The sequence below is a fragment of the Podarcis cretensis genome (genome assembly GCF_951804945.1).
Source record: "Podarcis cretensis genome assembly, chromosome: 15".
NCBI classification, from domain to species: domain Eukaryota; kingdom Metazoa; phylum Chordata; class Lepidosauria; order Squamata; family Lacertidae; genus Podarcis; species Podarcis cretensis.
Genome location: NC_137185.1, coordinates 5,932,743 through 5,952,451, shown reverse-complemented (window position 1 = coordinate 5,952,451; position 19,709 = coordinate 5,932,743). Strand labels below are relative to the sequence as shown.

The 19,709-nt window shown below is 46.2% G+C and overlaps 2 protein-coding genes and 1 long non-coding RNA gene across 7 annotated transcripts in view; 2 read left to right on the top strand and 1 right to left on the bottom strand.

Moving 5' to 3' along the window:
• The window catches only part of PPM1D (protein phosphatase, Mg2+/Mn2+ dependent 1D), a 37,558-nt gene extending 23,133 nt beyond the window's left edge, over positions 1-14,425 (top strand). The window contains exons 4-7 of one of the 2 annotated variants that reach the window (XM_079955666.1): positions 6,030-6,220; positions 7,319-7,561; positions 12,714-13,161; positions 13,986-14,425. In XM_079955666.1, the coding sequence (XP_079811792.1) occupies positions 6,030-6,220; positions 7,319-7,561; positions 12,714-13,161; positions 13,986-14,005 (902 nt within the window). In that variant the 3' untranslated portion in view covers positions 14,006-14,425. Of the gene's footprint in view, positions 1-6,029; positions 6,221-7,318; positions 7,562-12,713 lie in introns of both variants that reach the window. The other variant, XM_079955665.1, reaches the window with a different exon arrangement.
• LOC307204381 lies at positions 8,118-9,617 on the bottom strand. The gene is made up of 2 exons (XR_013833658.1): positions 8,728-9,617; positions 8,118-8,676 (listed from the first exon to the last, which is right to left on the bottom strand). It is a non-coding gene; the product is annotated as an uncharacterized lncRNA (long non-coding RNA).
• A 3,040-nt stretch (positions 14,426-17,465) lies between the features above and the next one.
• The window catches only part of BCAS3 (BCAS3 microtubule associated cell migration factor), a 467,999-nt gene continuing 465,755 nt past the window's right edge, over positions 17,466-19,709 (top strand). The window contains exon 1 of one of the 4 annotated variants that reach the window (XM_079955512.1): positions 17,466-17,603. The gene's annotated coding sequence lies outside the window, so the exon portion shown is untranslated. The remainder of the gene's footprint in view (positions 17,604-19,709) is intronic. The other 3 variants (XM_079955514.1, XM_079955511.1, XM_079955513.1) reach the window with 3 other exon arrangements.

Here is a 19,709-nt window from a genome sequence, read left to right as displayed (position 1 = left end):
GAAAGTGCCTAGGGAGCAGAGGTTTGTGTCATGGGGCCATCCAGGGAAGGCTGGGCGACTCAGGCAGCCAAAAGAAAGTCCTTCTTCACATAGTTACACTATGGAACTCACTTCCACAAGAGGCAGTGGTGGCTCCCGGCTTGGATGACTCTAAAAAGGAATTGGGCAAATACACAAGAGAATAAAGCTTTTAGCCACAATGGCCGTGTTCTACTGTCGGACGCAATGTGCTTCTGAATAGCAGTTTTGAATACCAATACCAGCTTCTGGGAATAGCAGGTGGGATGCTGTTGTGCTCAATTCGTGCTTGCAGCCTTCCCTTTGGGGCATCTGTTTGGCCACTGAGAGAGCAGGATGTAGACTTAGATAGGCCTTTGGCCTGACCCATCTGGGATCCATCTTAGATTTAGCAAGGCCTTGGCCACAGCTGCCTGCCTGACATCCACCTTAGCAAGACCCTACTACAACCAGGCTTTATGAGCAAAGGGGATTTTCTGTCTTCCCGCTATCCATATTGATCGCCCTCCCCACCTCCCACTACCCCTGGCACAAACCTGCAATTTCTTTCCCTCTCACTGGAAGCAAATGTGCTGCAAAGTGTACACAATAACGTAATCGAAAACAGGATGAGTGGTGGCTGTTTCCCCGTGTGGGGATTTGGGCCTGCGCTGCTGAATTTACATTGCTGGCTCTCGGGCACATGTGGATCTGTTTACCTTACTGGAAATATTTCTCTTCTCTCTCTCTCCCTGCAACCCCCCCCCACCCGCTGTTTCAGCCTCTGCACCCCCAAGCAGGGGCCCCTTGGGTTGGGTGTGTGTAACTTCTGCATGTGAATAGTTTTCTTTCTCTCTTTCCTGGCCTTTTGCAACAAGAAAGAAGAGCCGCCTAGCCTGCTGGATCTGCTTCTCCTGAGCTGCGACCTTCAGCACTGGCTTCCCATCGCTTAGGGACATTGGAAGCTGCCCTATGTTGAGTCACTTAGTTCAGGGTTGTCTACACTGACTGATGCTGCCCCTCCAAGGGTTTCAGGCAGGGTGTGTTCCCAGCCTTACCTGGGGGTGCTGGGGATTGAATCTGAGACCCCCTGTCTGCAAATATATATTTGCCAAAATACATTATTCTCCAAAGAATAAAGATTCCAGTGGCTCAAGGCTCTGAATTAAGGTCTGATTGCAAACATCCTCTGAACCTCTGGAAACCCTTGGAAAACCCAGCACTCCTCGTGGGATTGCATTTGCAAAGGCTCGGGGGATTGCTAGACACTTGTTTTTTTGCACCGTTTTTGCACTTTTAGGGGGCTGTTATTGTCGCTTTAAGTGCCACTTCCGGGTTTGCAGCAATGTGTGTATGCATGTGGTTGTGCTTAACTCGAACACACGTCAGTGGAAAGTTGCCTGCACTATGAAAAGCCTTTAAAAGGCTGTGGCAGTGGTAGAGTATCTGTCATAGGCACAGAAAATCTCGCATCTCCAGGTAGAGCTGGGAGTTAACCCAGGAGAGCTGCTTCCAGTCAGTGCAGACAGTACTGAGCTAGATGGACCAATTGGTCTGACACAGTATAAGGCAGCTTTCAGGGTCTATTTAAATCAGTCCTTCATTGAGTCATGAGGACTGGGATCTTGTTTCATTTTTAGAAGAAGTGCTGTAGCTCAGCAGTAGCTCAGCATTCCATTTATGTATTAATGTGCTAGAATAGAGAGAACTTCCTCCCCACCCCACCCCCAGTCTTTTTGCCTTAGTGAGACTCAAGCGTTTCCAAACCTCCCACTGAAGGCAATTAATCCGACAGTCTCTTGGCTGCCTCCCAGCCATTTTTCCAGATGAGCTCCTTTGCCAGTAAATGGCAGGTGGAGGCTTAATTGCAGGTGGATATGCTTATGAGTCTTCCAGTCTTGCCCCCAAAAAACCACTCCTCGACTGGATTGTGTAAACCTGTTATATATTGCTCCCTCTAATAGCGAAGTCGGGTGGCAGAGTGCCAATAGCTGTGCAGCGCTGCTGAAAAAATCAAGAGGGAAGTTCTGGGCATGCTTGAAGGAAACCCTGCATTTTGCAGATGCGCAGAAAAAATAAATAATAATTAAAACTAAGAGGGCAACTTCCACCTCCCCTCCCCCAAAAAACAGCCCAATGAGGACTGAGCATGCTCAATAGCCACTGAATGATGAGTAACCAATTTAACATGTCAGGACTAGCTGCCTCGTTGGCACTCTACCTCTCTGCGTGGAAACGTTGGTGTAAAGGTTTAGCCCTGCCCAGACTTGCAATGTGGGGCGTCCTTAGAGGATGCCCCCCCCCAGATCTCTCCACAGTCTGAAACTCTGAGGAGTCTTTGATCCAGATATACGCCCTTTAGGATTTATTTCACACACCCAGGAGCAGAAGAGACAGAGAGCTCATATGGTTAGAGTGTTGGACTACAAGACCAGGGTTGAAATCCCTGCTTGGCCATGAAGCTCACTGGGTGGCCTTGGGCCTGTCACTGCCTCTCAGCTTAGCCTGCCTCACAGGGTTGTTGTGGGGATTAGATGAGTGGAGAGAACCATTTATGCCACCTTGAGCTCCTTGGAGAAAAGGGAAGTGTGGAGGACATAAATGCAATAAATAAATAAGAGGCAGAAAGCCATACTGGAGGTTAGGTGCTGCTAGCAAAGTGTCTGCCTAGGTCCACGTGCGGATACTCTGGAGGAGCAGGAGCCACACAAAAGCCCAAGCCCGGATCAGGGCCTCACTGAGAGCCAGGAGCCAGGTGGGGGGAATCAGTAGCCCTTTAGATGTTGTCAGGCTTGGGTTCTGCTTGTGGACGCCTGACAGACTTCTAGCTGGCTGCTGAGCTCAACAAGCCTTTTGGTCACATTCACACCATGCATTTAAAGCATTATGATACCACTTGAAACAGGCATGGCTTCCCCCAAAGGATTCTGGGAACTGTTATTTATTAGGGGTGCTGGGAGTTCATGGGAGGCACCCTGTTCTCCTCTCAGAATTCTCTGATTCTCAGAATGGTTTCTGTCAATCTCTCTTCACAGGGAACTCTGGGAATTGTTGCTTTGTGAGGCAAACGGAGGTCTCCTAACATCTCAGCACCAGTTCCCAGAATCCTTTGGGGGGAAGCCATGCCTGTTCCGAGTGGTATCATAATGCTTTAAATGTATGATGTGACTATGGCCTTCGTCTGATCCAGCAGGGCTTTTTCTTCTATTTTTATAAAGAATTAGCAAACCAGTAGAAGAAAATAAGGCTGTCTGTGGCTATGAGGCACGATGGCTATCCTCTACCTGTGCTGTCAGTTGCTGGGAATCCCAAGTGAGAAAAGTGCTGTTTGTAGGCCTCCCATTCAGGCATCTGGGAGGCCACTGTGAGGACACGATGCTGGACTAGATGGGCCATTGGCCTGGTCCAGCAGTCTCTTTTTATATTCTTAGGCTGTAACAGGGCCTGATTCCATGCAGTTCATCTTCATCCCCCACCCCCATTTTAATATAGGCTGATTCAACCTCTTTGTGCTAACTGGTGGGCGGAGGAGAGAGCCTCCCCTACGATCAGGGATGCTGTGTGTGTGTTTTCCCCTAATTAGCCTTGTTAATAGGAGAACAAGTTCTTCCCTTTCCCTCTTATCTCTGCTTTAGCAGAGGCAGAAATTAGCTCTCGAATGAGGACCAGCTCAGGTTGTGCTTGGCTGTAGTAAATAGGAGTAATTGATTCGAATGGCTCCTTGTCGAGCGTCTGAAAATGTTGTCAGCTGGATGGCGTGCGGCGCTAATGGCAAAATGAGCATTGTACTTCAGGAAACAAAAGAGCTTGGGTTCCTTATTTCCTAAAGCGGCTTGCCGCTTTCTGAAGTGCCTGCGTGGGCGGAAAAAGAAGCCTTGCGAGGAGTGGAGCTCACAAAAAAATGGCTGCCTTTACTGGGGCCTCAGCACTTTAGGGTTTTGAGCTTTCTGATGACAAAAAACAACAACAGCAAAACACAAAATGCTGTTATTCAGTTGCTAGGTGTTGTAGCTGTGCTATCCAGAACAGATCCTTTGAGATTAAAGGACTGACAAACTCAGGTCCATGAAGTCCAGCGGGTCTACTCTTGAGTAGAACTGTTGTTCTGTAGGTCCCTTTCTTGTCAAGGAGTAACAGTTTGTTTTTCAGGTGTACCTGTACTGTAACACACTGATAGATGTTACAGCCCTCATTAAGGGGCTGTGTAACATGAGGAAAAATCGAGTCAGAAAATCTTTCAGGCTGCTTATGCGAAGGGATGATTGCCTGTTTAAGAGCCACTGTGTTGCAGTGGCTAGAGTGTCAGACTGGGAATTTGGAGACCTGCTTTCAAATCCCCACTGCTATGAAGCTCACTGGGTGAACCAGGCAGAGGGCCTTCTCGGTAGTGGCGCCCGCCCTGTGGAACGCCCTCCCATCAGATGTCAAAGTGATAAATAACTACCTGACATTCAGAAGACATCTTAAGGCAGCCCTGTTCAGGGAAGTTTTTAATCTGTGATATTTTAGTGTATTTTTGGTTTTTATGGAAGCCGCCCAGAGTGGCTGGGGAAACCCAGCCAGATCGGCGGGGTACAAATAATAAATTATTATTCTTACTCTTCTTCTTCTTCTTCTTCTTCTTCTTCTTCTTCTTCTTCTTCTTCTTCTTCTTCTTATTCTTATTACTTGGGCCCATCACCGCCTCTCAGTAGAACCTACCTCACAGGCAGTAGGAGAAGCCAGTATAAGTTGCAATTCCAGCAGAATTTGGGGAAAACACTTGAGCGATTTCAGTTGTTTTTGTTTGTGTTGCTCATTGCAAACAGCTGAAATGATAACAAACCTGATTTCCAATGGGGGTTGAATAATTTTGACAGCAACTGTATATATTGACTTGGGGTGTTTTTTATACAGCAGGCAAGTCGTGTAAAAATATATTCAGTACAAAACAAACTGAAAGTAACAGTCTGTAACAACCAGGCATGACGTGGCAGCTACTGTAAAGAGCCTCATAAACTTACAGAGCATTACATCTTCCCTTTTCCCTTTCTCCTGTCACAGGAACACCTCCATTCCAAAATAGGGCAATAAGTCAGTCAACCTTTATTACAACAATCCCAGATAAAACCACTAAACTGCAACCAAACAAATGCAGTTTTACAGTTATGGGCCAGCAAAGGACTGATCGAAATTAACAGCAAAGGGCTAGGATGTGTATAGAGCACTGAAATCCAGTAGGATCTCAATCCCAGATGAGATAAATAGGTTAAACCAAAAGGTGAGTTCCATTTTCAGAAGAAGTAATGGTGAATTTCAAGTTCCATAGCTGAAAACCACCACTGTGTGTGTGTCCAGTTGTGCTGTCTTATATTGGACTACATAATAAAGTCAAGCCATTCCGCAGTGAATTCATTGCTTTTTTGTTTGAACCCTCAACACTCTGAACTCTTGGGTTACATTGGAAACTGCCTTACACCAAGTCAGACCACTGGTCCATCTAGCTCAGTATTGTCTACACTGACTGGCAGTGTCTCTCCAGGGTTTCAGGCAGGGTTTCTTGCTTGGCTGCCTGACCTTGGGCTTGCTGCCTCTGCCGAGAGCTGTAACCATTTGCTTCTGACTGGTAACAGGATCTTGTTCAAACTGGTGCTGATGGATGCATAACCTTAATATAACCTTAAAACCCGAAATTGTAACTAAGGGGATGTTCTGCATTGCCATACCTTGAGGTGCTGTGGATTGAACCAGGTATACGGATCTACAGCTTTCCCCTAGAATAGTCCCCCTGGCTAGTAGCTAATGAGAGCCTAATCCTCCATAGTCCAATAGTAGCTTGCTGTGACAGCCCTGCAGGGAGAAAGCTAGTCTGAACTCTTTTCTAAAGTCCTGGCAGTTTTGTTTTCTAAGCACAGGGAGTTTGATTTTCAGATTCCATCCTGAACTGTTACATTTGATAGCAGAGGCTCTCCACCCCGCCCACCCCAGTTAAATGAATTAAAACTTATAAAACTCTTTTTTGTGTTTTATCTCTTGTACCCTTCCCAATCCAGGTGATCTGTGGAGCTACGACTTCTACAGCGGCGAGTTTGTTGTATCTCCCGAACCGGACACAAGTGTGCACACATTAGATCCTCAGAAGCACAAATATATCATCCTGGGTAGTGATGGGCTGTGGAACATGATCCCACCGCAGGAAGCCATTTCTATGTGCCAGGACCATGAAGAGAAAAAGTATTTTACGGTGAGCATGAGCTTAATCTGAAACCATACCAATAGCCACCAATTTCTCCACCTCCAGCCGAAACCATGATAGAAAAAAAAAATCTGGACTACCTGTGGCTGGGTAGTGAATTGAGAATATTCTCTCTCAGTCTCTCATGAGCAGGTTTCTTTAACTTATCATTGTGAGGGAAAAAGAGGACAGGAACCCTCTAGGATTGGGTGGGAAACCTGTGTAGCAAAGTCTTTTCTCTCTGGTTATTTTTTTGTATGTTTTGAACTTTATGTGTTTTGCGTAAGCCACCTTGAGTCTGGTGGAAAAGGTGGGATATACAGTGGTACCTCGCAAGACGAATGCCTCGTAAGACGAAAAACTCGCAAGACGAAAGAGTTTTTCGGTTTTTGAGTTGCTTCGCAAGACGAATTTCCCTATGGGCTTGCTTCGCAAGACGAAAACGTCTTGCAAGTTTGTTTCCTTTGTCTTGCAAGTTTGTTTCCTTTTTCTTAAAACGGTGCATTCAGGGGGTGCAGTTGCGACTTGACTTCAAGGAGCAACTCATAGCACATGGTGTGGTAGCCTTTTTTGAGGTTTTTGAAGACTTTGGTGATTTTTGAAGCTTTTCCAAAATCCGTGCTTCGCAAGACGAAAAAATCGCAAGACGAAAAAACTCGCAGAACGAATTAATTTCATCTTGCGAGGTACCACTGTAAATAAATATAATATCAGATCTCAGGAAGCCATCGTGCAGAATTTGACCACAACATCTATCTAAAGGCCATCTGAAGGCATAGCTGAGAAATAAAACTTCCCCAAATACAGTGGTACCTCAGGTTAAGTATTTAATTCGTTCTGGAGGTCCGTATTTAACCTGAAACTGTTCTTAACCTGAAGCACCACTTTAGCTAATGGGGCCTCCTGCTGCTGCCGCGCCGCTGGAGCCCGATTTCTGTTCTCATCCTGAAGCAAAGTTCTTAACCTGAAACACTGTTTCTGGGTTAGCAGAGTCTGTAACCTGAAGCGTATGTAACCTGAGGTACCACTGTACATGTCGTAGTTATGGGATGGTGACTTTCCTTTTCTCTCCTTCCGCATCTCCTTGCCCACCTTTGGAACTGAAAGGGAGGGCGCCAGCAGTCCTTGGCCAAAATGCTGGTGAACCGCGCACTGGGACGTTGGAGGCAGCGCATGCTGCGGGCAGACAACACCAGTGCCATCGTCATCAGCCTCTCTTCGGTGCGCAGCGACCAGAGCAATTTGGAAGGGGAGGAGGAGCTGTATTTCAACCTGGCTGAAGGCCCGTCCTATAGCAGCCCTGAGATGTGGGCAATGACTCCTTCACGCTGCTCCACTCCTCCAGTCAAGGTAAGAAAGGAGGGTGGAATCCTGAGTCATGATGTCGAGAGGTCATGGCAGGGGACTCCCCCATACAGCTGCAAATAAAACGTTTTAAGTGCAATATACAATGTGGCACTAGATGGCGATGGCGAGCCTTATGGAAAATTCAGTGTATTTTAAAAAACACTTAAAAAAAACATTTTCGGAACTGTTTTTATATGTTTGTAGATTCCACCAGGGTAGAACTTATCACCTGTGGCGCCAGGCAAAAACTTTCATCTCTAACCAGGCCTTTGGTTCGTAGTTGTGCCTGCCCTGTGGAACACCCTCCCATCAGATGTCAATGAAATAAACATCTGGCTGACTTTTAGAAGACTTCTGAAGGCAGCCTTGTACAGGGAGGTTTTTAATGTTTTGAGTTTTTTAAAATGTGTTTTCATACTTTGTTGGAAGCCGCCCAGAGTGGCTGGGGTAATAATAATAAAAATTATTATAATTATTAGCAATCAATGGCCTTACAGAAGCAAGTGGAATGGTTTTTTTTTAATGCTTTCTCGGTCCTCCTGGTTTTAATGCATCTACGTGGGGTTTATTGTCTGATTGTTTGGTTGTAATTTGCTTTGAGTTGCCTCTGGGCCAGAGAAAGCAACTTACACCTTTACCAAATAAAATAAATAATAAGCCTTCAGATATTGATGGACTACAAGTCCCATCATCTCTGGCCCTTGGCAATGTTGGTCTGGTCACATGCCTCTCCACTTAGCCACTTGATTTGCCATGATTCAAATAGAAGATCCTTGGAGTGCAGTATATGTTTCTGTGGCTGCCCACCCCTTGTTGGAGTTTTGGTTGCTGCTGTTCTCTCTGTCGCCACTGCCTTCTGGAAGCCCTTTGTACAGCAGTCCTTGTCTTGTCAGAGGGGAGGGGAGTCATGCTCAGCTGGGGTGTTTTGAAGCAACCGACAATTACCGCCACTGGGCTCAGAATAGCTCTGGCTGCTTTGATGTTCCCCTGAGTCTTTGAATAGCTCTTCTTTGGCAAAGCAAAATGGAAAAAACCCACAAAGGTTTGGATGAGCTACTCAGGGGTCTCTATACAGGCGCAGCTAGTAAAAAAAGGTGGGATTTCTTTCTTTCTTTCTTCTGCTTGCCTTTCTTTCTTTCTTTCTTTCTTTCTTTCTTTCTTTCTTTCACTTTTTCTTTCTTCCTCTCTCCTCCCTCCATCCTGTTCTTTCACTTTCTCTCTCTGACTCCCTCTTTTCCTATTTTCTCCATTCTCCATTCTCCTCCTCCCCTCCCTCCCTTACCTCCCTCATTCTGTTATTTCATTCTTTCGTTTTATCTATCCTACTCACCTCTTTTGCGTGCACTCTCTTGCTCTCTCTCCTCTTCCAGAAAATCAAGGCAGTCTACGATATACAAAATTAAACCAGCAGTGATAAAACACCAGTAGAAGTGTCAGTAGAAGCAGCCATAAAAAATGGCTTGGGGAAAGAGTTACATATTTCAAAGGCCTATCTGAACAAAGCGTTTTCAAAAGAAGTCTGAAAGCAGGCAGGGACGGTTCCTGCCGAGCTTCTACTGGCAGGGAGTTCCACGGGGCAGGACCTGCTCTTTAAAGGCTCGGTTCCCTAGTAAAGTCTGGCTGAACCTCAGGGCTTAATTCCCCCCCCCCCCTTTCTCCATGCCGGAACTAGATGGGCCATTGGCCTGATCCAGGAGGCACTTCTGATGTTCCTCTTCTTAAGGAGTGAAACAGGGCTTATAGGAGGAGTCCATCTGGCAAATCCCAGCAGGGAGCCCAGGGCCCGCCTTCCTCCCCTCCCTCCCTTTTAATAATGAAAACATTCAGTTTATATTATTATTTGAAGAAGTCAAAATGCTCATCGTTCCATCACACTCTGTTGTGATCGAGGCACAAAGTTTAGCATGTGGTTATGCAAAGGTGCGGGACGCGGGTGGCACTGTGGGTTAAACCACAGAGCCTAGGACTTGCCGATCAGAAGGTCAGTGGTTCGAATCCCCATGATGGGGTGAGCTCCCGTTGCTTGGTCCCTGCTCCTGCCAACCTAGCAGTTCGAAAGCACGTCAAAGTGCAAGTAGATAAGTAGGTACCACTCCTCCGGCGGGAAGGTAAACGGCATTTCCGTGCGCTGCTCTGGTTCGCCAGAAGCGGCTTAGTCATGCTGGCCACATGACCCGGAAGCTCTACACCGGCTCCCTCGGCCAATAAAGCAAGATGAGCTCCGCAACCCCAGAGTCGGCCATGACTGGACCTAATAGTCAGGGGTCCCTTTACCTTTATGCAAAGGTGCAGGCAGAATTATGGCAGGGAGGAGGCAGCCCTGATTCTCACCAGCAAGGGACCACGGGGCAGCTTTAGGTTCCGCCCCTACGATGTCCCAGCATGCAGCCCTTCATTTTCTCTGGCAAGAGGTACCTTGGGTGGTATCTAGGTTGGCACTGGCACAGGGAGTCTTTTGACAGCCCCCCTTCCAATAGGGCTTGTGGGGTCCACAGCTCCCACCTGCCACCTTTCCACCTTAAAAAAACAACTTCTCATCTGGTGTCCTGAGCAGTGCTGGTGCCAGGGTCTTTAAATTTCCCATAATGCCCTGGAGTGGTGCCTTGGTTGAACCACTGTGGGAAATTTAGAACAGTGGCTGGACTCAGCTGCCTGGCAATGCTGGGAGTGATACTGCTGCCACCGTCAGGCCATCCAAGAAGGTCCACCAGAGGGCACTTTGCCAAGGCACAGGGCCGTGGCTCACTGGCAGAGCATCTGCTTTGCATGCAGAAGGTCCCAAGTTCAATCCCCGGCATCTTCAGGTAGGGCTGGGAGAGAAACCCTGGAAGGACGGCACTTAATTGAATACAATCCCAAAGAAGCAACTAAAGAAACAAGAAAAAAAAAAAAGTTAGAATTTTTAGAATACTTTTCTCCAAAAAGCCCAGGATTGCGGAGGACTTGGTTTACAAACAAACCCCAAATGGTGGTGCTTGGGGCTGAGGAATACCTAATTTAAATATGTACCAGTAAAGGCATGTGGCTTTTTTCCTTAATGCAAGACAAAAAATATCCAGTGGGTGCAATTAGGAACATGCAGTGCTGGAGGCCTGCCTGTTACAGTACAGTATATCCCCATTTATTAAAATTAGAGGCAATTACAGATTCACATGGGAAATGCTCTAAGGGTTGGTATGTGGTGGGAGGGATATTTGTCTTGCCTTAATACCCTTGATGTATCACCCAGCCTTTTATAATGTGCACAGGACAGGTGAGATGGAGGTCTCACAGGAGTTTAGGTATTGGCAAGCAAGATGTTTGGGGTGGCTTGGCAGGCTCTGGTTATTTGGAAATGAAAGGAGCTCTGTGTATGCTCAGAGGTGCAGTGCAAGGGCTCAGAAGGAAGTTCCTTTTCGTTGAGTGGGGCTTACATCAGAGCCAGTGTGTATTGGATTGTAGCCACAGGGGTGAAAGGAATCTTGTGTATGCAGGGCATGTGGGTGAGTTACTCCAGTGAGTGGTTAGTGTGTTGGATAAGGATCTGGGAGCCCAGGGTTCAAATGCCACTCAGCCTTTAAGCTCACTGGGATCACATCCACACTGTACAGTTAAAGCACATGGCTTCTTCCAAAGAAGCCTGGGAGCTGTAGTCCATTAAGGGTCCTGGGAGTTAGCTCTGTGAGGGGTAAACTACTATTCACTGGGATCTTGGGGTGGGGAGTGATGTGCTTAAATGTGCTTTAAATATACTGTGTGTAAACGGCAGGCGCCTTACAGAACTAGAATGTCAAGATGTACAGCAAGATCTCCCACTTCCCTGGCTATTCCAGAGGTGACTTTTTGAGGAGGGCCTGTTTTAAATATATTTCAATGTAAAATTTTAGAATTCAGCTTGTTGGGGGGAAATAGAATAATTCAAACTGCAAATTACCTCCTTGTATATAATTGGCCATTGATAACTTGAAAGATATTAACAATAATTGAATGAACAAAAATTCTAATTAGGCAGATGGCAGCCAGACTGACTTATAAAAGGACAAGGGGCAAGGCATTTCAGCCATTTAAGTCTACCACAATGGCTTGGAACAAAACTATGGTTCAGCCCTATGTTGTTAGCCTTTACACAAACCCTTTTTCTAAAGAAGGCTGGATATCAATGAGAGCGGACTCCAAATCCCTAGACAATTTCTCCCAGCAGGTTTGTGTGGATGGCTAATTTGGGTGGTCACCTGATGTCCAGGAAGATTCTGGTCTGTGATGTTAGCAGGCCCGTTCAAACCACCTGTCCACCTCTGAGCAGCTGCCCTGCTTCAGCTGGTTATGTTAGACCAGTGGTTCCCAACCTTTTTTTGGCCATGCACCATCTCTAAAATCCTGATGCGCCCCCATGACATATAATTCTTATTCAAAAAGTGAACTCCTATTCATGTGGAGGAAGCCTAAAAGGCCATTCACTGTTAATAACTCATTCCTGAATTGCTCCCCTGTAAGGCGTGTGCCCCATGTTTGGAACTACGACATTAGACTATACTTGAGCATTCAGTACCTGGGAGGTCTGTATTTTACCTTCTGCTTACATTTAACCTTGCTACATCTCACTGGGATAATGGCAAGGTGTTGAGCTGGGGTTCCAGAGCTTGAAAAGCTGAATTTTCCAAGCTTGAAGTTTATTTTATTGAACCTGAGACTTGTCTTCAGAGATGGCAGGAGAATGAGGGAAAGAACACCTCAGAGAAAAACAGGATGAGAAACAAGGGAGCAGGCTCAGGTGCTTATTAAATAAAAGTTTCGGCCAGGGATGATGGGAGTTGTATTTCAGCAACATCTGGAGGGCCAACACCTGAAAGAAGAATGTTGTTTAGTGTCCACTAACAATTCCTTTTAAAAAGCCTGTCCTAAGTAAAACTGAACAGTGCATGAAAAAGAGAAATTCCCACTTCGTAATACTAGTAAAAAGTCTTCTATCCGTATGTGTAAAGTTTATTTTAAGAGTCAATAGTCCAGCAAAACCTTGGGTAAACATACATATTTTTCAAGAGGCATTTAAAGTTCTCCGCCTCTCAGATTCTCTGACCACCACAAACTTCTCTGGGATTTGTCTGAACAGATACTGGGAAATATCTGAGTCTTTGGATTCACAACTACATAATTTTACTCTCTTGAACCCCACCAGGTTTTAGAAGATGACTTGTGGCCACGGCTCAGCTCCCCCGAGACCATCCCTTCGCTGACACGCAACACGGCATTGAGTAAACCTTCAGAGCCGCCTGGGGAGGCCGCCAAAGGCAGCGCCCCAACGTTAGCGGTGGTGTCAAACAAGGAGGCGGTGCCACAGGAGGAGAAGTGCGGCCGACTGTTTGGGTTGAGGATGCGCGACTCGGAAGGACGGAGCCTGCCAGGGACCCTCTCTCCCTCCAACTCTGGGAACGCAGGCATGGATCCAAAAGCCTTCAAGGTACCTCCAAGTGAGCCAACGAAAGCAGCGACAGTGAGCTGCAAAAGGACATTGGAAGAATCCAATTCGGGGCCTTTGCTAAAGAAGCCCAGGAGGGGGGTGACTAGGAACGTCAGCGTCCAGCCTGAAATCTTGTCCTCCACGACGACCCAACACAAAACCACCAGTAAGCTGGCCATGCGCCGTAGCCTTCGAAGACAGAAGAAGCTGGGGAACCCATTGTTCCACCAGCCCAGGAAAGCACTTTGTGTTTGCTGAAAGGGTTTCAGTCATTAATGCAGTTTACCTGCATAGGGAAGCTTTTTAATGTGTAATGATTTATTATGCTTTCATATATGTTGTAAGCCTCCCAGGGTGACTGAGGCAACCCAGTCAGATGGGTGGGGTACAAATAAAAAAACCCTATTATTGTTGTTATTATTATTATTATTATACCTTGCGGTCCAGTTCAAAGTTATGAAGTTTCGGTACAAATAAGTTGAAACTGCATATTTTTATCTTACCTTTTTCTCATTTGATTTTTTATTTTTTTTAATGCAGAAAACCTTTTTTGGGGTGGGTTGGTATTCGAACAGCTTTATCTCAAACTTGTACTTGCTTGTAATATAACTGTGAATTTTGTAGACGTTCTTAGGGTTATAAGGAGTTTGCTGTAAAAATGTGTGTAAATTTATATTCCTTCATACCAAAATGTAGTCTCCCCACCTAACTTTCTTTTGCATAATTGTTACAACAGGGCTTAGCAAAACCCACAAAAACACAACACCTTGATTTTGGATGATAAATTTTTTTGGGGGGTGGGGTTAATTTAGTACAAAGTAATGAATTTGTATAAACTTATTGTGACGACCTCACAACTTTTTAATGAAAGTAAATTATTAAAAAGAATGGAAAATATGTATTTTCGTAGTACTTAATACGTTCTGCCTGAAGTGTACCCTATTAGAGAATATAATACTAGGTCTATTTTCTTTCTTTATTAACTTTTAGATTTCTCTATTCAGAAATGAAACGTACGCAGAGGAGATGCTGAGTCTTCGTCACACAGCAATGCTGGTTTCTGTATTTTGATTAAAATACTATGCAGTACTTTATCTTAGTTGTATTTTCATTATAATTTTTTTGTAAGATAAAGGGCCAAAATTTTAGCTCAAAAACAGGAATGAAACGTAGTTTCCCTCCATCAGTTATTGACTCCTAATTCTTGAGAGGTGTTTTTTGATTTTTTTTTCCTTTTAGCAACACATTTGGATATACAACACATTCCTTTTTACAAGCATGAGATATTTTACTGTTCCAACAATGGATGGTGCTCTTGATGGTGACATTTCCACCATAGGTTCTTAAGTTATTGGGATAGTTTTCTAGTTTTCTTTGCATACGTTGAGCCATGTATACTTATAATGAAATAAAGTTAGCAAAAAACCTGGCAGGGTGGCTTTCTGTTTCTTCCTTTTGCTTTATTAAAAATGAAAAGAACATGGTTGACACGACACAAGGTCACACACAGTTCCATGTCATGTTGCTGCACACTGAAATGCCACAGAGAGCTGCAGAAATCTGCTTGTGTTAAAACTCTAATCTGGAGCAGCTCCTGAACTGCTGAGCCATAAGACCTCAGATGAGCATTCAATCTATGCTTCACAGGAAGGAAAGGTGCATCATTGTAAACTATGGTGTTTGCTCCCAAAAGATGTAGCAAGGCCTGTAAAAGCAGATTAGACAAATTTATGGGGCTATCTAACCCTAAGACTATATTCTACTTCCATGGTTGGAAGTACTGTGCCTCTTTTTAGCAATTGATTGGAATCACAAGTGGGGAGAAGGTTGCTGTGATTGGGTCATACCTCTTTTGTATAATCCCCTAAGACTTTCCATATTGCATGTTTATTACATTTATAACCAACGCTCCTTCCCAAAAGGTCCCAGGCCAGGAGCACCTGATAACAAAAGCAGGAAACAGGAGGCTTCCTTGCACCCCAACCCTGCAGGAATCTGGATGCACCCAAACACCATTTGGGAACAAGCACGTATTTCTGGCTTCCTCTCATATAAGCAACCCAAGTCACTTTTGCAACATGGCAGTTTTAGCTTTTTGAAGGCTGTTTCCCCATTTGTGTATTTCACAAGTCAGCTGCACACTCTGAAGAAAGAGCTCCCTTTTCTCAGACCCAGACAGAGCAGTTCGCAAATATTTTTGTACAAATTCACAGTAGTTTTCCATCCCTACTTTCCAGCCCCTGCCTGAATTATCACTTTTAGCATGTTATTGGCATCTGTCTCAAGAGACCATGGAGTGCGCCTCCAAGGCTGAAGTCAAGCCTGAGTTAGGAGCACCGAAGTAACCTCCCTGGGGTGCAAACATGGGCAGTGTGTGTGGAGGAGGTCCTGGGTGGCCCAGCCTCACAGATGTGGTCCAAAGGAAAGCAGAGCAATATGTTTAGCACATGCTTGGATGCAGGAGTTGCCGAAAGGTGTACAAGGCACCATCCAACCATCTTAGGGACTCCACTCTGGATTTGTGTAGGGTTTACTCCTAAGCCTTCGCTTCTCTCGAAGAGGTCCCACAACGCAGCAGAAATTTAGGATCAGAGTTTTCCTTCTGCTATAAGGGCTATCTTCCAAGGTTGACGAGCCCCATCTGCCCCTCACTTCCCTCTACAACATGTGCAGAAGCCTCATTATTGACCATTGAACCCACTATTGGTCTTGTCTGCTCAATTCGCAAGGAGGGGAAGTCCCTAACTCACTGAGGGCTTGAGACCCATTGGCTATCCTCTCCTGGTTTAGCCAGACAGCCACTGATCTGTAACCTGTGCATGCTGGCTAGGGCTGATGAGAGCTGTTGTCCACAAAACAGCTGGAGGATGCCAGGTTGACAGATTGGGATGAGATGGTTACAAAGTTCACATTGCCCAGGTATGCTCAGTTACTGGGGTGGGGGAGCTACCTGTCCCATCTGCTCACTTTATTTCCATTCTTACCCTACCTTTCCTCCAAGGAGCTCAAGGTGGCAGCACACACGGTTTCCACTGCCTACCCATTTTACTCTCACAACAACCCTGTGGGGGTAAAGGGACCCCTGACCATTAGGTCCAGTCGTGGCCGACTGGGGTTGCGGCGCTCATCTGGCTCTATAGGCCGAGGGAGCTGGCGTTTGTCTGCAGACAGCTTCCGGGTCACGTGGCCAGCATGACTAAGCCGCTTCTGGCGAACCAGAGCAATGCACGGAAACGCCGTTTACCTTCCCGCCGGAGCGGTACCTATTTATCTACTTGCACTTTGATGTCCTTTCGAACTGCTAGGTTGACAGGAGCAGGGGCCGAGCAACGGGAGCTCACCCTGTCGCGGGGATTCGAACCACCGACCTTCTGATCGGCAAGTCCAAGGCTCTGCGGTTTAACCCACAACACCACCGGTGTCCCATAAAAAGATAAAGGCATGTCCCATAGGTTAGGCTTAACAACCATGACTGGCCCAAGGTCACCCACTGAGCTTTGTGACCGAGTGAGGATTTGAACTCTGGTTCCCAGGACCTGGACCAACAATCTTAACCACTATGCCCCCAAATAGTTAACACATAATGGTACACGTGTGTTTTTAAGTACAGTATTTAAAAGGTGCTTCCTCAACATATTGGACAATGGCCCTAGAAGGTTGGCATGATGCGGGGTGGCTAAAGAGGGCTAGTCTGCTGAAATTCCCTCTTCCAACACAGCCACGTTTCCAAGGCGAGGGAGACTGCGCTGCACCTGCTGAATCGCCCCACTGTAAAGGCCGCTCTATCCATTGGCATCTCAATGGCGCAAACCCCTGCTTGGGACACAGCTCGAAGCATCAAAAAATACACCCTTTAAAACAGAGAATCACGCAATTATTTCGCAAGTATATATAAATAAATTACATACTGTACACACACAATTCAATTTTGTTAAGACCGGAAATCAAGTAGAGATTATTTTGGCGCTCTATATTCTTCCCTCTCTATGGTTCCTGCCGGCTTCTTACTTGTTACGTCGCGCCACCAGCCGCGCGCTGTCGTCACGCGTCCCGGTCTCTTTCCTCCACGCCTCCTTCCTCACCTCGCCAAGTAGAAAGAGGTAAACAAGCGTACGAGTCACCAGCAGCGGGCGTGGCTAAACCCGTTCTGACGCCCTCGAATCCCATTGGTCGCGCTGACTCAGCTTCGGACCGGCCGCGACCTATCTTCGCCTGCTGCTGAAGCGCCCGCCTCTATCTGATCCCCGGATGTAAACAAAGCCTCCCCCCCACCTTCTCCAGGTGGGCGTGCCCAAAGAGTCTCTCCCCCCGCGCCAGCTCTCACCACTTTTTTTTTTGGAGGGGAGGCTAAGTTCTCTCAGCCTATCCTTGCTAGAGACGAACGGGAAGAAGGAGCCTCTGGGCAGCGGGGCAGAGCTCTGGAAGTGCAACCACCCGCAGTGCCCGTGACGTCGCTCCCCGGGTCCCCCGGAGCCATTGGAGGAGCCGGCCGAACAAGTCCCGCCTTCTCTGGCAGGCCATTGGCTGTCGGTGTGGTGGCCGGCGAGAGGGTCCCAAACACTGTCAGTGAGGGGAGGAAGCGGGACGCATCGGCGGCGGCAGCAGCAGGTAGGAGCGGGCGGGGCTAGTTGGAGCGGGGGGAGGGGCGGCTGAGGGGGGGGGGGAGGGCTGACGCTGACAGGAGTGCCAAGGGGTGGGGGGAGGGGCAGCGGGGAGGGGGGCATTATTGGGGAGGCAGCTCCTTATTGAGGGGGGAGGAAGTGGGAGGGGGGAATGTGTAGGGAGGGGGAGAAATGTCTGAGGTAACTGCATACATACGAGGGCCAGGGGGAGTAAGGGAGGCAATGACATGCCTTGGGGAGGGGAGGACATGGTTGGCATCTGTGGGGGGTGTGAGGAAGGGGGATATGGGGGGCAAATGGAGGAGGAGGGAGAAGCAGGTAAGTGAGGAAGGGGAAAGGGGTGGAAGGAGGGCATTTTGTGGGAGGGAGTGTTATAGGAATTTGGCACCTGCTGGATGCAACCCGTATAGAAAGCGACTGCATATATCAAAGGCAGCTTCAAGTCCAGGACGGAGTTCTACTCAAGAGTAGAGCCATTGGGAGTTATGGACCTGAAGCAGGCATTTCTATTCCTTCCAATTTTGTCTCTGGCTCTGACTAGCTATGGGCACAGCCTGGTATTGCGAAATCGCTTTGAGGCACTTCATAGGAAGCAATTCATAAATGGTGGAGTAATTGTTCATCATCATCTTCTTATTATTATTATTACACACCTGGGTGCATACATAGTCATAGCTGATTTAGATATGGACTGCATTTTCTACAAACACAGGCATTGTCAAAGTGGTTCGCATAAAAGCAAATGTGATTGTGTGTGAGATGCACACACACACACAGAAAAAACCAAACACACACAGTAAGACAGACTAAGTCCAGACTCCTTTGCAGCAACATTGGCCACTTTTTTCTCTCCTCCCACTCCCTGCTTTATTTACCATCTTGGCTGGTGGGGTTCTGGAGAACTTGAAAACTTGTGCACACTTTATTTTGTGACATTTCAGTCTGCCTACTAAATGTGCTGCCCTAATGCAGACCCTCCAAGCGCCCCTATATTCCAGGGACATCCCTGATTTAGAGAAGCCACCCCAGTTTCTTATTTGATTCTGGAATGTCCCGCTTTTCCTTAGGATGTTCCTATTTTCGTTGGAGGGTATGGAATTATCCAACCCCCGAGCCATCTGAAGGCAATCCTGTATAGGGAAGTTTTCTTAAATGTTTAATATTTTTATTATGTTTTGATATGTGTTGGAAGCTGCCTAGAGTGCTGGGGCAACCCAATAAGATGTGTGGAGTATAAATAGTAAAATTACCATTATTGAATGGGACATCCCTATTTTCATCAGAGAAATGTTGGACGGTATGCTAATGTGGATTTTTGAGTTTGTCTTATGAGCCACCATAGGCTTTGCTACACCTACACACACATATCATGCATATGCCAGTGTGTATCTCACATGAATTGTTTACATGCATAAAGTTTTATGTGTGTGGTGTGATATATACGCAATAGTTGAGACATAAGGAAGAAGAAATATATGGCAGTTGGGGGAAGAATATGGGGTTAACTGGAATCTCATTCAGTAAAGAGCTGCAGATTTGCTTGCTTGTTTTTTATATTTCTGTACTGCCCTTCATCTGAGAATCACAGAGAGGTTTACAATATAAAAACAAAAAAATACAGACCAAAAGAACAAGAGCAACAGACAGTGACCCTATCAAAGTTTAAAAGGCCACAGATTGTTTAATGAAACAAAGACCTGGAAGAAGAGGAATGTTTTTGTCTGGTGCCTAAATATATTTAACAAAGGCACTGGGCAAGCCTTTCTAGGGTTGGGGCAGAGGTGTATGTGTAATCACATGTTTGTGTGAAAGAGGTTAGCAGGTATGACATTTATTTTTGTATTTGGCATACATGCAAGTACATATAATGTGTAAATGGGATCAAACACACTCATTGTTTCTTGTTTTTTAGTTTTTAACCCCTACCTTTGTAATAAATATTCAGGCAGCTTGCCATCTTCAACATAAAAAGCAATGTAGGACAAGGCCCACAAGAATGAAACTACAGAGCAATTAAAAACCACAGAAAGCCTGCTAAAAGGCAAGAACAGTTTATGTTAAGGCTAGTACATCCTCTATGTGTATTATATGT